Source organism: Trachemys scripta, chromosome 17 (assembly GCF_013100865.1).
Source record: "Trachemys scripta elegans isolate TJP31775 chromosome 17, CAS_Tse_1.0, whole genome shotgun sequence".
NCBI classification, from domain to species: Eukaryota; Metazoa; Chordata; order Testudines; family Emydidae; genus Trachemys; species Trachemys scripta.
This window is the reverse complement of record NC_048314.1, coordinates 3299882-3313211: the sequence shown is the minus strand read 5'-3', so window position 1 is coordinate 3313211 and position 13330 is coordinate 3299882. Positions and strand designations below refer to the sequence as shown.

General features: G+C 55.2%; 2 protein-coding genes across 3 annotated transcripts in view; both read left to right on the top strand.

The window, feature by feature from the left end:
• LOC117889358 (regulator of G-protein signaling 3-like) overlaps positions 1 to 1025 on the top strand; it is a gene marked incomplete in the record, with an annotated part of 146707 nt that extends 145682 nt beyond the window's left edge. Inside the window, 1 exon segment of the mRNA XM_034793379.1 lies at positions 926 to 1025.
• Positions 995 to 13330, top strand: part of RGS3 (regulator of G protein signaling 3) — a 46708-nt gene continuing 34372 nt past the window's right edge. Inside the window, exons 1-2 of one of the 2 annotated variants that reach the window (XM_034793381.1) lie at positions 1013 to 1111; positions 1761 to 2019. In XM_034793381.1, the coding sequence (XP_034649272.1) occupies positions 1762 to 2019 (258 nt within the window). In that variant the 5' untranslated portion in view covers positions 1013 to 1111; position 1761. Of the gene's footprint in view, positions 1112 to 1760; positions 2020 to 13330 lie in introns of both variants that reach the window. The other variant, XM_034793382.1, reaches the window with a different exon arrangement.

Genomic DNA, 13330 nt, shown 5'->3' with positions numbered 1-13330 from the left:
ACAGAGAGTTCAGCTCCTCACAGCTTCAGAGAGTGTCCAATGGACAACTCCCTGCCTGCCACCCCCGCCTCCGCTCCCGATTCCTCTTCGCCAAGCCCCCGCCTCCGCTCCCAATTCCCCTTGGCCAGGCCCCCGATTCCCTTTCACCAGGCCCCTGCCTCCACTCCCGATCCCCCTTGGCCAGGCCCCCGCCTCCGCTCCCAATTCCCCTTGGCCAGGCCCCCGATTCCCCTTCATCAGGCCCCTGCCTCCACTCCCGATCCCCCTTGGCCAGGCTCCCGCCTCTGCTCCCAAATCCCCTTGGCCAGACCCCCGATTCCCTTTCACCCGGCTCCCGCCTCTGCTCCCAATCCCCCTTCACCAGGCTCCTGTCTCCGCTCCCAATCCCCCTTCACCAGGCCTCCGCTCCTGATTCCCCTTCGCCAGGCCCCCTCTCCGCTCCCGATTCCCCTTCGCCAGGCCCCTGCCTCCACTCCCGATCCCCCTTGGCCAGGCCCCTGCCTCTGCTCCCAATTCCCCTTGGCCAGACCCCCTCTCCGCTCTCGATTCCCCTTGGCCAGGCCCCCGATCCCCTTTCACCAGGCTCCCATCTCCGCTCCCGATCCCCTTTCACCAGGCTCCCATCTCCGCTCACCCACTCCCCTTTCACCAGGCTCCAATCTCCACTCACCCACTCCCCTTTCACCAGGCTTCTGTCTCTGCTACCGATCCCCCTTTACCAGGCCCCCGCCTCCACTCCCGATTCCCCTTCACCAGGCTCCCATCTCCACTCCCGATTCCCCTTCACCAGGCTCCCATCTCTGCTCACCCACTTCCCCCTTCACCAGGCCCCCACCTCTGCTCCTGCTCCCCATCAACCAACTCCGGCAGATCTCAGGTGTGTGGAAGTTGTGACCCTCCCCTGGCACGTGGTTTCTCTGCTCAGTGACAGATTGCAGACGTGATGCAAGCTCCTGGGACAGTTCCTGTTGCACCTTCCCCCTTATCGAGCCTCAGAGTGCAAAGCTCAAAGTCCTGCAAGTGGAGCTGAGCTTTGGTGTGTGAATGACAGAGCCCTGGAATGGCCAGGCTGTGCACCCCAAGTCGCTCGGACACTGGCTGGGAATCCAAGGTATGCTGTGGTGTGCATTGTGGGAGATAACGCATCCTGCCGGGCAGATCCGGGAACAGCCAGGGGCCGGAGAATTCTGTCTCCAGTTCCATTTGTGTCTTTTCTTAGGCTAGTTCTAAAGTCGTCCTGAAACCTGTTCTTTCCCCTCCGGCAAATGACCGTGCTGTTTCCTTGGCACTGTCTGCCCTGCGCATGTCCAAGTCTGGAGCAGGCTGATCCCTCACACACTCCTTACATGGGCTTGTTCTCGCCACAGGAAGAAACGAAGCTTACTGGAGACTGGAGCAGCCTCCGGCCCGTTCCCTTTCAGCCCTGAAGGAGGCATTTTTAAAACCTCAGCTTTGCTCCTATGAGTCCTGGGAAGGGCTGGCGATAGCGAGGCAGGGAAAGCGGTGCCTGCCGCACGGGAGGACTGAGCTGCTCTGGAGTTCTGAGCATCATTTGACTTGGCTGGTTTCTGGCACAGGCTGAACTGGTTTAATCCAATGATGTGATTTAATGAGGACAATAAAATCCTGCTTAAGTGCAGCCCTCCCAGCGAAGGGGAGATGCTGGCCGCACAAAGGGCTGGTCCCAGCAGCTGGACCATTGCAGCTCTCTCCGTTTGCTGCCCTCTGAGTCCGTTCTAGCAAAGCTTCCTTCTTTCCAGCATGCTGGTGAGGCAGCGGCGTGAGACCGGCCTGGCTCTGCCGCCAGCGGGGATGTCCCCCGCCTCTCTCCCGCTTTCTGCGGCCGTGACTCTCTCAGGTGCGCGCTTGCCAGGCAGTGCCAGGGAGCTGCTCGACGCTGGAGACAGCAGGGTGGCTGTGGACAGCGGGACGGGGGTCCCTGGGCCAAGCCTTGCAAGCCTCCTCAGCTGCGTCCTGTCCCCTTTCTCCTGTACTCTGGGAAGGTGGCGGCAGATGCTGGTATGTATCCCAGCAGGAGCAGTTTGCTCCCAGGAGCAAGAGGAGGGTGGGACGTTGTCTGCTCGGTTGCCTGAAGGATGGGAAGCTAATGAGCCACCTCTCTATCTAACGCAGTAGTAAAGTGTCAAAACAGAGGCTGGGGCGGGGTACGGCTGTGAGCAGCAGGATTTTCTAGTGCCATCCAGCACTTCAGCATGAACCCATGCTCGGGTCTCCGTCAGGGCATGTCCCGGTGGTACAGGGCTGTTGGAGCGGGCTGCAGAATCCACTGGACAGGCTGGGTTTGCTCTGCCCCCCTCTGGGGAGCAGCACAGCAGCTGGTGCCAGCGCTCTGACGGTGAGGAGGAAACGAGGCAGTACAGGAGCCTTGGGGGCCCCCTGCTCTCCTCTGCAAGACTAACTGGGACCCCAGGATCCCGGTGGGGCTTGACTTTGGAGAGCTGGAGGGTGCAGAGGGCAGTGGGGAGTGTGCAGGGTGGGAGCCGGGGACCTGACTCTCAAGGATTTCCTGCGTGCCTTGGGGCAAGACATTTCACTTCCATGTGCCAGAGCTTTCTGCTCTGTAAGAGCAGGCACCTCAGCGACGTGCTTTGGGAACGTGCCTTTAGGGCACATGCCAAGCGCCAGGCTTTCAGTAGCTTTGTCCTTAGCCAGATGTGGGCCCTGCCCTTGTTCTTTCTGCATGGGGTTGGCTCTCCTTATTCTGTGCAGTGATGGGGTGGGGTCCCTTTTGACAACAGCTGCACTGAGAGCTCGGGGCTCTGCCCTGCTTCAAGATGGCTGTGTCCTTGTTTTTCCTTGCTTCGCTTAGCACTGGCTGTTGTCCTAACACTGTCCTGGTGCCACACCTGCCCGATGGCACTGTATTGTAACGCACTGACCCAGCCTCCTGCCCTGTGTCTGGGAGCTGCACTACTAAACTTTGGGACCTCTACACCTTTCCCACCCAGCCTGGTGCAGCTCCTGGGACAGACACTCCACAGCCAGCCAGAGCAAGTGGAGCAGTGCGGAGGTGCCGGCGGCCAAGTAGCATAGGCTGAAAGGTGTTTGAGGGAGTTGAGCTTGGCAGTCTCTGTGTGCTCCGGGGCGCTGAAGGTGGGAGCCTGTGGTCAGACATGGCGCCTGGATGGACAGGCTAGTGTAGTCAGCCTGAAAGGGACAGACTCTCCTATGTCTCAGTCTGTGTGTGCATATGCACACGTGTGCATTTCCCTGGCTCTGTGTATGCTTTTGCATTTCCCTGTGTGTACACATGTGCATTTCACAGTATGTATGCGCATGCGTGTTTCCCTGTGTGTGCGAGTGTCCATGCATATGTGTGTGTGTTTGTGCATTTCTCTGGGTGTGTATACATATGTGCATTTTGATGTGTGCATACACATTTGTTTATTTTTCTGTGTGCACATGTGTGTGTTTACGCATGTTCCTAGGTGTGCACATGCACATTTCTCTGTGTGTGCATGTGTGCACTATGCATTTCTGTATGTGCACATTTCCCTGTTTGTGCATTTCTCTGTGTACACGTGTGCGCATTTCTCTATGTGCATTTCCCTGTGTGCATGTGTGAGTATTTCCATATGTGCATATGTGGGGACTCACCACACACACACGCACTATTATATAGTATACAGAAGGTGTTGGATGTGCAATGACTCTGTTGTAAACATGTACTTGTTATTCAGCCAGAGGGGCTGGTCCATCTGTGTTCATGCAGTGTCAGTTCTGGCACTTACAACCCAAAGATTGGAAGGGGCTAGGGTTTGCTTTGGGATCAGGACTGCAACATTCAGAGCCATAGTAATTGCTCCAGTTCGTGCCTTGAATGCCCTAAGAGCAAAGCCAGCTTGGAATCCTGTACCCTGCTCAGCTCAGGTTATGGCCTCCAGCATGCAGCAGGAGCAGCAAGTCCCTGTCACGGCGCCCTCCCATGGAGACTTCCTGGCTCCCCCAGCCCCGAGGGGCGAGCTGAGTTTGATTACTATGATAGGGCCGCACACTCTCCAGTTCCCCTTTTCCACCCCGTCCTTCCCACCTGCACGGAGCAGCTGGGGATATTTATCACCCAGTCATGTGTTCATTAGCACCAGCTTTCAGTCCCGCAGCAGGGCCAGGTTAGCCAGAGCTAGGGTTACCATTCGTCCGGATTTACCCGGACATGTCCTCCTTTTTGTGCTAAAAATAGCGTCCGGGGGGAATTTGTAAAGCACTCACAATGTCCGGGATTTCCCCCCTCCCCCGGCAGAGCAGAGCGAGCGGCTGGGAGGGCTGCAGGAAAGTCACGGGCTGGAATCCGGAGCAGCTGTAGAGGAGCCGGATCCGCCCTGCATTCTGAGCCGGCAGCTCTCCCCTGCAGCCCGCTCCGGCAGCACTGTGCAGGGCCAGGGACCGGGTTTTGTTGTGCTGGGGAGCGCAGCCATGTGTCCGGCTCGCACAGAGCCCAACACCCTGTTCTGAGCAGCAGGGTAAGGGGGCCAGGGGGCAGGAGAAGGGGCAGGGAGGTTCTGGAGGGGGCAGTCAAGAAACGGGGGGGTCGGGAGTTCATGGGGGGGCTTTTTGGGGGAAGTGGAGAAAGTTTTGGGCAGTCAGGGTACAGGTAGGGGGTAGGGTCCTGGGGGGCAGTTAGGGGAAAATGCACAGGGAGTCTTAGGTAGGGGGTGGGGTTCTGGAGGGCAGTTAGGAGCAGGGGTCCCAGGAGGGGGCAGTCAGGGGACAAGGAGCGGGAGGGGTGGGGGGCTGGGAGTTCTGGGGGGGAGCTGTCAGGGGGTGGGGAGTGGTTGGATGGGGCGTGGGAGTCCCAGGGGTCTGTCTGGGGGTGGGGGTGTGGATAAGGGTTGGGGCAGTCAGGGGACAAGAGGCAGGGAGGCTTAGATAGGGTGTGGAGTCCTGGGGGGCGGTTAGGGGCAGGGGTCCCAGGAGGGGGCAGTCAGGGGACAAGGAACGGGGGGAGGGTTGGGGGTTCTGAGGGGGCGGGAAGTGGGAGGGGCAGGGGCGGGGCTCCTCCCGTCCTCTTTTTTGCTTGCTGAAATATGGTAACCCTAGCCAGAGCAGGAATCGGTTTGGGGCGGGTCGCTAGCTGCCTGGCTTTGGCAGAAGGCCCAGGAATGTGCGCTAAGAGGAGGCAAGCGGGGCCGGAACTGCTCCTGGAGTGGGGCTAGGCTCATGTGAGCTTTCCAGTGGCAGGTCTCTAGTCTGTGTTGTGGCTAACAGGCCGACGGGCAGCTCCTGCACGGGGCGTGTGTCAAGCCGTCCCCCGGTGGTTCAAGAGCATGAGCACCAACTCAGGGCAGACTGTTAAGAATCAGGGCACAATCCCCAAACGGACTGAGTTCTGTACTTGTAGTTCACCAACAAATTATCACGTGTAAACTCCTCAGGCAGCACAACGGCCTAAAAGTGGGGTCACAGACAGTCCCCTTGGGCACTGTGAGCTGTCGCACCAGCCAGGGGAGCCTGCCTTTGTGATGGATGGTCCCTTATCCCACCAATCACAGCAATGTTCAGGTTCCTTCCAATGCCAAAGGATCAGTCACTTACCCCAAAGTCAGTTACACCCTAGCTCTCATGCCAAAGACAAGGCTGGTAGCCAATCCTGTAATAAACCACACAGAGATTTATAAATAGGAAAAGGAAAGAGTTATTTATGAGGTTAAAGCAGGTAAATGTGCATGTACAAATGAGTTACTATCTACAGTTTCCAAAGGTAACAGAAGTTTCTATAATAAGCAAGCTCTAGATGTCCTTTAGAGCTAACCCAGGCTAAGCTCTTGGGATCCTTTGCTTATGCACAGACCTTGGCCCCCAGAGTCCAAGCAGCGATAAGATCCAGTTGCTTCTTGTTGGGGGGTTTTATTCCCTTTCCCCCTTATGCTTTGAGCTGCAAACTCAGCTGATGGGAGGAATCCACTTGCGAGACTCATCTTTTTTGAGGGGGCTTAGAAGTAAACAACAAAGTATTTTGTCCTCCTCGACGTTTCACTCTAGTCCACCTGGCGTCAATAGGCCTTCCTCGTCAGGCAGAACGGACCCCTTCTGTTGGAGCTCAGCGCTTCACGGCCCTCTCCTGTCTGCTGATTGACACAGCCCAAGTCTACACGACAAAATTAAGTTGATCTGAGTTACGTTGACGTACAGCCACGGCATGCAGAGAGCAGTGCACCATGGCAGCTGTCCCACTGTGCAACTTGCCACCATCTAGCGCAGTGCTTTGGGAAGGGTTTGCAATGCCTGCAAGTTGCGTAGGGGTGACTGGGAACATGGTTTCAATATCCCTTGATGCAGTTTTCTCCATCCCATAATTTTATCTGTCCCATAATGTCTCGCGCCTCGTTTCAAAAGCCCTGCAAACCCGCCCATCTGCCGTCGATGTGTGAAGCCTGGATCCTGCACAGCCGCGCACTGTTGTGATGTGTCGCGAGCATGGGGCACCTGACCCTGCAGGATTTGCAGAGCCGCCAGAGGAGCTGCAGGGAACCTGACGATTCCTTGGAGGCCAGCTTGCTGTAGGACGTAGAAAGAAACAATTCAAGGTTGCTGTTGGCATTCATGGACGGGGGATTGCTGGCTTAGGCCCGAGAAATGAGCACCGACCGGTGGGATCACATCATTATGCAGGTTTGGGGTAACAAGCAGTGGCTGCAGAACTTTTAGATGCGCAAGGCAACATTTCCGGATGTGTATGTGCTGAACTCGCCCCAGCCCTCTGGCCCAGTGACACCAAAGTGAGAGCTGTACTGACAGTGGAGAAGCGAGTGGTGATCACTGTGTGGAAGCTTGCAACACCAGATTGCTCCCAATCAGTCGGGAATCAATTTGGAGTTGGGAAATCCACGGTTAGGGTGCAGGGCTATTAATCACGTCCTGCTACGAAGGACTGTGAGTCTGGGCAACGTGCAGGACATAATGGATGGGTTTGCAGCAGTGGGGCAATAGACGTCACACACATCTCTACTTTTGCACCGGACCATCTCGCCACAGAGTAATCAACAGAAAGGGCCACTTCTCTGTGGTAATGCAAGCGTTGGTGGATCACCAGGGATGTTTTACTGACATCAACGTGGGATGGTCAGGGAAGGTGCCTGATGGACGCATGTTTGAGAACACAGGTCTGTGCAGAAAGCTGCAAGCAGGGACTTTCTTTTCAGACCAGAGGATCACCATTGGAGATGTTGAAATGCCAGTAGTGATCCTGGGAGACCCGGCCTACTCCTGACTCCTGTGGCTCACAAAGTCCTACACCGCCACCTTGACAGCGGCTAGGAGAGCTTCACATCCAGGGTGAGCAGGTGCAGAATGATGATTGAATTCCTTGTGAAAGGCCACTGGCACTGTCTACTCACAAGATTAGACCTCAGTGAAAAAAATATCCCAATGGTTATAGCTGCCTGTTGTGTGCCTCATAACATCTGTGAAGCAAAGGGGGGGATGTTTCTGCCGGGGTGGAGGGCAGAAGTGGAACAGCTGGCTGCTGATTTTGAGCAGCCAGATAGCAGGGCTAGAAGAAGAGCTCAACAGGGAGCACTATGGCTCAGGGAGGCTTTGAAAGACCATTTTAATAGCGAGCCGCAGTAATGTGTGTTGCTGTAGCATGCTCTGCCTGGCATTGTTTTTGCACCCCAGTATGAACCTTGTAATGAGTGTGGTGTGTATAGTAATATAACATTGCAAATGCACCTCTTGCTATTCTCTGTGAATGATGTCAGCCCCAGCCAGCATATGGTATGAACTAATAAAGATGAATTAAGTTTCCATAAATAGACTTCTATTCCAAACCCAGGTAAACAGACATATTTATAACGGAATGAAACTTTCTAAATACAGGGAAAAGAACCTTTCAAGGGGAAAGAACAGTCATTTCCATTTCACAAGCACATACACCAACCGTGCCTCTCACAGGTCAGTGTATGTGCGGCTGTGATTGCCTGTATTCCCCCCTGGGGTGCAGTACTAGGGGTAGTGCAGCGGCCTTGGACATCACATGGAATGTGGGGCGGGGGAGGAGTGGAAGGAGGTCCCAGAATGCAGTTCTCTATGGCCTGCAGAGGGAGGCGAGCACAGGTCTGTTGAACCTGAAGATCAACAAGAGTCCCCAGCATGTCTGTCTGCTGCTTGAGACGTGCTGGTATCTCCTATCAGGGGTAGCCATGTTAGTCTGTATCACAAAAACAACAAGGAGGCCGGTGGCACCTTATGCCCAAATAAATCTGTTAGTCTTTAAGATGCCAGCGGCCTCCTTGTTGTTTTTGTAGTATCTCCTGCTACACATCCCTCCCTTTTCCTGTGCCTTTCTCCTCTCTGCTCTATCCCTGGCCATTCTGTCCGTGAGGGGGACCCCCAAGCCCTGTACTCGGTGTCTGAAGCACCAGAGACTTCCAGGATCTCTTGGAACATGTCATCCCACGTCCTCTTCCTTCTCCTCCTTAGCTGGCAGAGCTGCTCTGCTGGGGTGGTTGGAGAGACCCTCAAGGCCACATTTCCAGCTGAAAGAGATACAGTGCACAGAGGTGCATTTGTGAGTGCATTCACAAGGCACACGGAAACTTGGCACACCGAACTCACTCCGCTTGTTCCACACAAGTCGCAAGCAGTACAGTCTCACTTCTCCTTGGGATTCCTAGAGCATGGCGGCAGTCCCAGCCATGGGGGGGGTATGGCCCAGAGTGGGGCGAGTTGGGACAATAAGGGGGGGTAGCTCACAGGCGTGAGTTTATGCAGATAGGGCAATTGAACTGAATATGGGCACCACTTCCCACAGATAGTGGTGGGTTTAGCTGATTTCTCACTCCTGAGGGTAACGAAGGCTGAAAGGGAACAGCTCCTGCACACGTCCAGCTGCAGACCAGGTCCGTATGCTGCTAGCCTGTGTGCTACAATGGTGCCTGCTGAAGTAACTGCTGAGTGGCATGGGAAAGTGGCGGAAGAAATAAGGCCGCTCTCCCCAGAAACCTTTGGCAGAAGATTGCAGACTACCTCCAGGAAAGTTTCCTCGAGAACTCTCTGGAGGATTCATGGGACTCTTGAGGGTGGGGAGTCTGCTGAGGATGGCCTGGAGAGTGTTGTAAAAGTGGCATGTCTGCGGCTCTGCACCAGAGTCGCCGTTGGCCTCTCTTGCCTTCTGGTCTGCCTGCCGCAGCTCCTTGGCTTTCACGCGGCCCTGCTGCAGTTCCCTCTTAGAATCATAGAATCATAGAGTATCAGGGTGGGAAGGGACCTCAGGAGGTCATCTAGTCCAACGCCCTGCTCAAAGCAGGACCAATTCCCAACTAAATCATCCCAGCCAGGGCTTTGTCAACCCTGACCTTAAAAACCTCTAAGGAAGGAGATTCCACCACCTCCCTAGGTAACCTATTCCAGTGTTTCACCACCCTCCTAGTGAAAAAGTTTTTCCTAATATCCAACCTAAACCTCCCCAACTGCAACTTGAGACCATTACTCCTTGTTCTGTCATCAGCTACCACTGAGAACAGTCTAGGTCCATCTTCTTTGGAACCCCCTTTCAGGTAGTTGAAAGCAGCTATCAAATCCCCCCTCATTCTTCTCTTCTGCAGACTAAACAATCCCAGTTCTCTCAGCCTCTCCTCATAAGTCATGTGCTCCAGACCCCTAATCATTTTTGTTGCCCTCCGCTGGACTCTTTCCAATTTTTCCACATCCTTCTTGTAGTGTGGGGCCCAAAACTGGACACAGTACTCCAGATGAGGCCTCACCAATGTCGAATAGAGGGGAATGATCACGTCCCTCGATCTGCTGGCAATGCCCCTACTTATAAAGCCCAAAATGCCGTTAGCCTTCTTGGCAACAAGGGCACACTGTTGACTCATATCCAACTTCTCGTCCACTGTAACCCCTAGGTCCTTTTCTGCAGAACTGCTTCCTAGCCATTCGGTCCCTAGTCTGTAACAGTGCATGGGATTCTTCCATCCTAAGTGCAGGACTCTGCACTTGTCCTTGTTGAACCTCATCAGGTTTCTTTTGGCCCAATCCTCTAATTTGTCTATGTCCCTCTGTATCCTGTCCCTACCCTCCAACGTATCTACCACTCCTCCCAGTTTAGTGTTATCTGCAAACTTGCTGAGAGTGCAGTCCACACCATCCTCCAGATCATTAATGAAGATATTGAACAAAACCGGCCCCAGGACCGACCCCTGGGGCACTCCGCTTGAAACTGGCCGCCAACTAGACATGGAGCTGTTGATCACTACCCGTTGAGACCGACGATCTAGCCAGCTTTCTATCCACCGTATAGTCCATTCATCCAGCCCATACTTCTTTAACTTGCCGGCAAAAATACCGTGGGAGACCGTATCAAAAGCTTTGCTAAAGTCAAGGAATAACACATCCACTGCCTTCCCCTCATCCACAGACCCAGTTATCTCCTCATAGAAGGCAATTAGGTTAGTCAGGCATGACTTGCCCTTCGTGAATCCATGCTGACTGTTCCTGATCACTTTCCTCTCCTCTAAGTGCTTCAGAATTGATTCCTTGAGGACCTGTTCCATGATTTTTCGAGGGACTGAGGTGAGGCTGACTGGCCTGAAGTTCCCCGGATCCTCCTTCCTCCCTTTTTTAAAGATGGGCACTACATTAGCCTTTTTCCAGTCATCCGGGACCTCCCCCGATCGCCAGGAGTTTTCAAAGATAATGGCCAATGGCTCTGCAATCACATCCACCAACTCCTTTAGCACCCTCGGATGCAGCGCATCCAGCCCCATGGACTTGTGCTCGTCCAGTTTTTCTAAATAGTCCTGAACCACTTCTTTCTCCACAGAGGGCTGGTCACCTTTTCCCCATACTGTGCTGCCCAGTGCAGCAGTCTGGGAGCTGACCTTGTTCATGAAGACAGAGGCAAAAAAATCATTGAGTACATTAGCTTTTTCCACATCCTCGGTCACTAGGTTGCCTCCCTCATTCAGTAAGGGGCCCACACTTTCCTTGACTTTCTTCTTGTTGCTAACATACCTGAAGAAACCCTTCTTGTTACTCTTAACATCTCTTGCTAGCCGCAACTCCAAGTGTGATTTGGCCTTCCTGATTTCACTCCTGCATGCATGATGTGGAGACATCTTGTAGCCCTTCTCTCCCATGCTGCGAGTAATCTGCTTGTAGATATCAACGTTTCTAGGGCTGGATTGGAGCTGTGTCCCCACAGCCTCTTCTCCCCCACAGACCCAAGAGATCCACCACCTCCTGTGTGCTCCAGGCAGGTGTGTGTCTGCAGCGTGGAACCGGCATAGTCAGCTGGGCAGTTGTTAGGGGAGCTCTCCACATCAAGCAAACAGGAAATGGAATTTCAATAATTTGTGAGGATTTGGGGGGGCGTATACAGCCGTCAGCCAGCGGAGTTCCAAACGGTGACCAGAGTGGTCACAGTGGAGCATTGTGGGACACCTCCTGGAAACTGCTAGAGTTGATGTAAGTGTCTACACTGACCGTGCATCGACCTAAGTGCCACGACACTCGCGGAGGTGGAGTATTACGTCGGCAGAGTGGGTGATTTACATCGTCAGGAGCAACGTTTCAGTGCAGATGCTTTCAGTGTTAGGTTGACGTAAGCTGCCTTGCATTGACCAACCGCTGTAGTCTAGATCAGGCCCCAGTCACAGAGGCTTACCATGCAAACGCGCCAATATTCCCTTACAGGAGGGGATACAGATGTTAGAAGTGACGTTAATGCTGGCAGCATCTCACAAGCATTCAATAAAGTCTAAACACAAAACACATTCTTACAGTTCTCATAACTGACAGGGGAGCCCGTCTTGGTCCAGCGAGGGGTTTGTCAGTGGTCCGTGGAGACAGGAAGACCTTGGTGTAAGCTGGCACCTTGTCGGCCAGCGTCACAAAGCGTCCTCGCACTCTGCCCAGGGTGTAGGCCGTTCCTGGTGCCAGCCAGCCCAGGGTGCAGGAAAGGAGCACAGGGCTGTGGGAACCAGTCCCTGTCAGTAGAAATGCTCCTGAAATGAGTGTTTGTGACCAGAGTTTCTTGCTGTCCAGATTTGCTGTGGACACTGCAGCACAGCCCTGAGCTTGGCTCTGGGTTCCCTGCCTATGGATCACAAGGAACCTGGGACAGCTCTCCAGTGTGAATGGGAGCAGCTCCCACTGGCTGCAGCGAGACTTCAAATCGCTTGGGGCCTCAGTGCCAGGACCATGCAGGACCCAGGTACAGCTCAGGGTGCACCTGCCCTGGGGCCAGATTCTGCCCTTAGCCCATGCCCGTCGGATGTCAGGGAGTGTGTGTGAATGGGTGCATGGTGCTTTGCACCGGCTGGCAGACACCAGGCTTATTGAGCTAATGAGATTTCCCGTTGCTAACAAGAGGAAGCCAGAGCTGCATGTGAGGTGCTGGACCAGGCTTGGCAGTGAGGCATTTCATGCATGGACCATCCCCGCCGTCTCTCTTTGGGTGTGTGTGGGGGGGTGTTATATGCACAGGCTGAGGTCTGTGTACTGGGCTGCGTTTCAAGCACGTCCAGCTCTGCCCCTTTCCAAGGCTGGAAATGGATCTACATTCAAGTCTGGCTCCATGGTAGCTGAGCGCCTGGTGTAATCAGCTCAGCCAGGGAGGAGCAAGGAGCTAATGGTAATGATGGCTCTTGTGCAGAGTGCTGGGTAAACAGCTGAAGTGGAGTGGCCTGTTGATAGCTGTGGTCTCAGCCCACAGCCTGGAGCGCAAGGTGCCTGTCCAGGTCAATTCCACAGAATGCCGGGGGAGGGAGATTTAGCAAAGGCATCTGACATCTGGCCTTGCTGTGAACCAAACCTGAACAGCACTTAGCAGCAGGGCCTGGCAGGGGAGGGGGAGGGCTCTGCTCAGATCGCTATCACCCACTGCCTCCACCTGCTTTCTCCACCTGCCCAGCCAGCCAGGAATAACGGTCATGCAGAAGGCTATGGAGGAGTGCTAGCAAGGTGCCAACTCCAGTGAGCGCCGATGCACAGCACCCGGGCCACTCCCTGTGCTTGTGCTCTGGAGTGCTCAGAGTGGCAGTTCTAGCAGGATTTGGGGGGGTGCACCCAGGGCCGGCCTTAGCAAGAGTGGGGCCCAATTCCTGGGGGCGGGGCTTGCCAGTGGCAAGCCCTGCCCCCAGGAATCGGGCCCCGCTCGGGCTGGGGTTGCGGGGTTTGGGTCCAGGCCGGAGTTGCTTGGCCCAGGCCCGAGCCAGAGCCGCCGGGGCCCGAGGGGCTCGGGCCGGGGCCGCTCGGGCCAGCGCCCCAGGGCCCGAGCCAGGCCGGGGGTGCTTGGCCGGGGCTGGAGCCGTGGGGCCCGAGCCGGGCCGGGGGTGCTCGGCCGGCACCGCTTGGCTGGGGCCGGGGC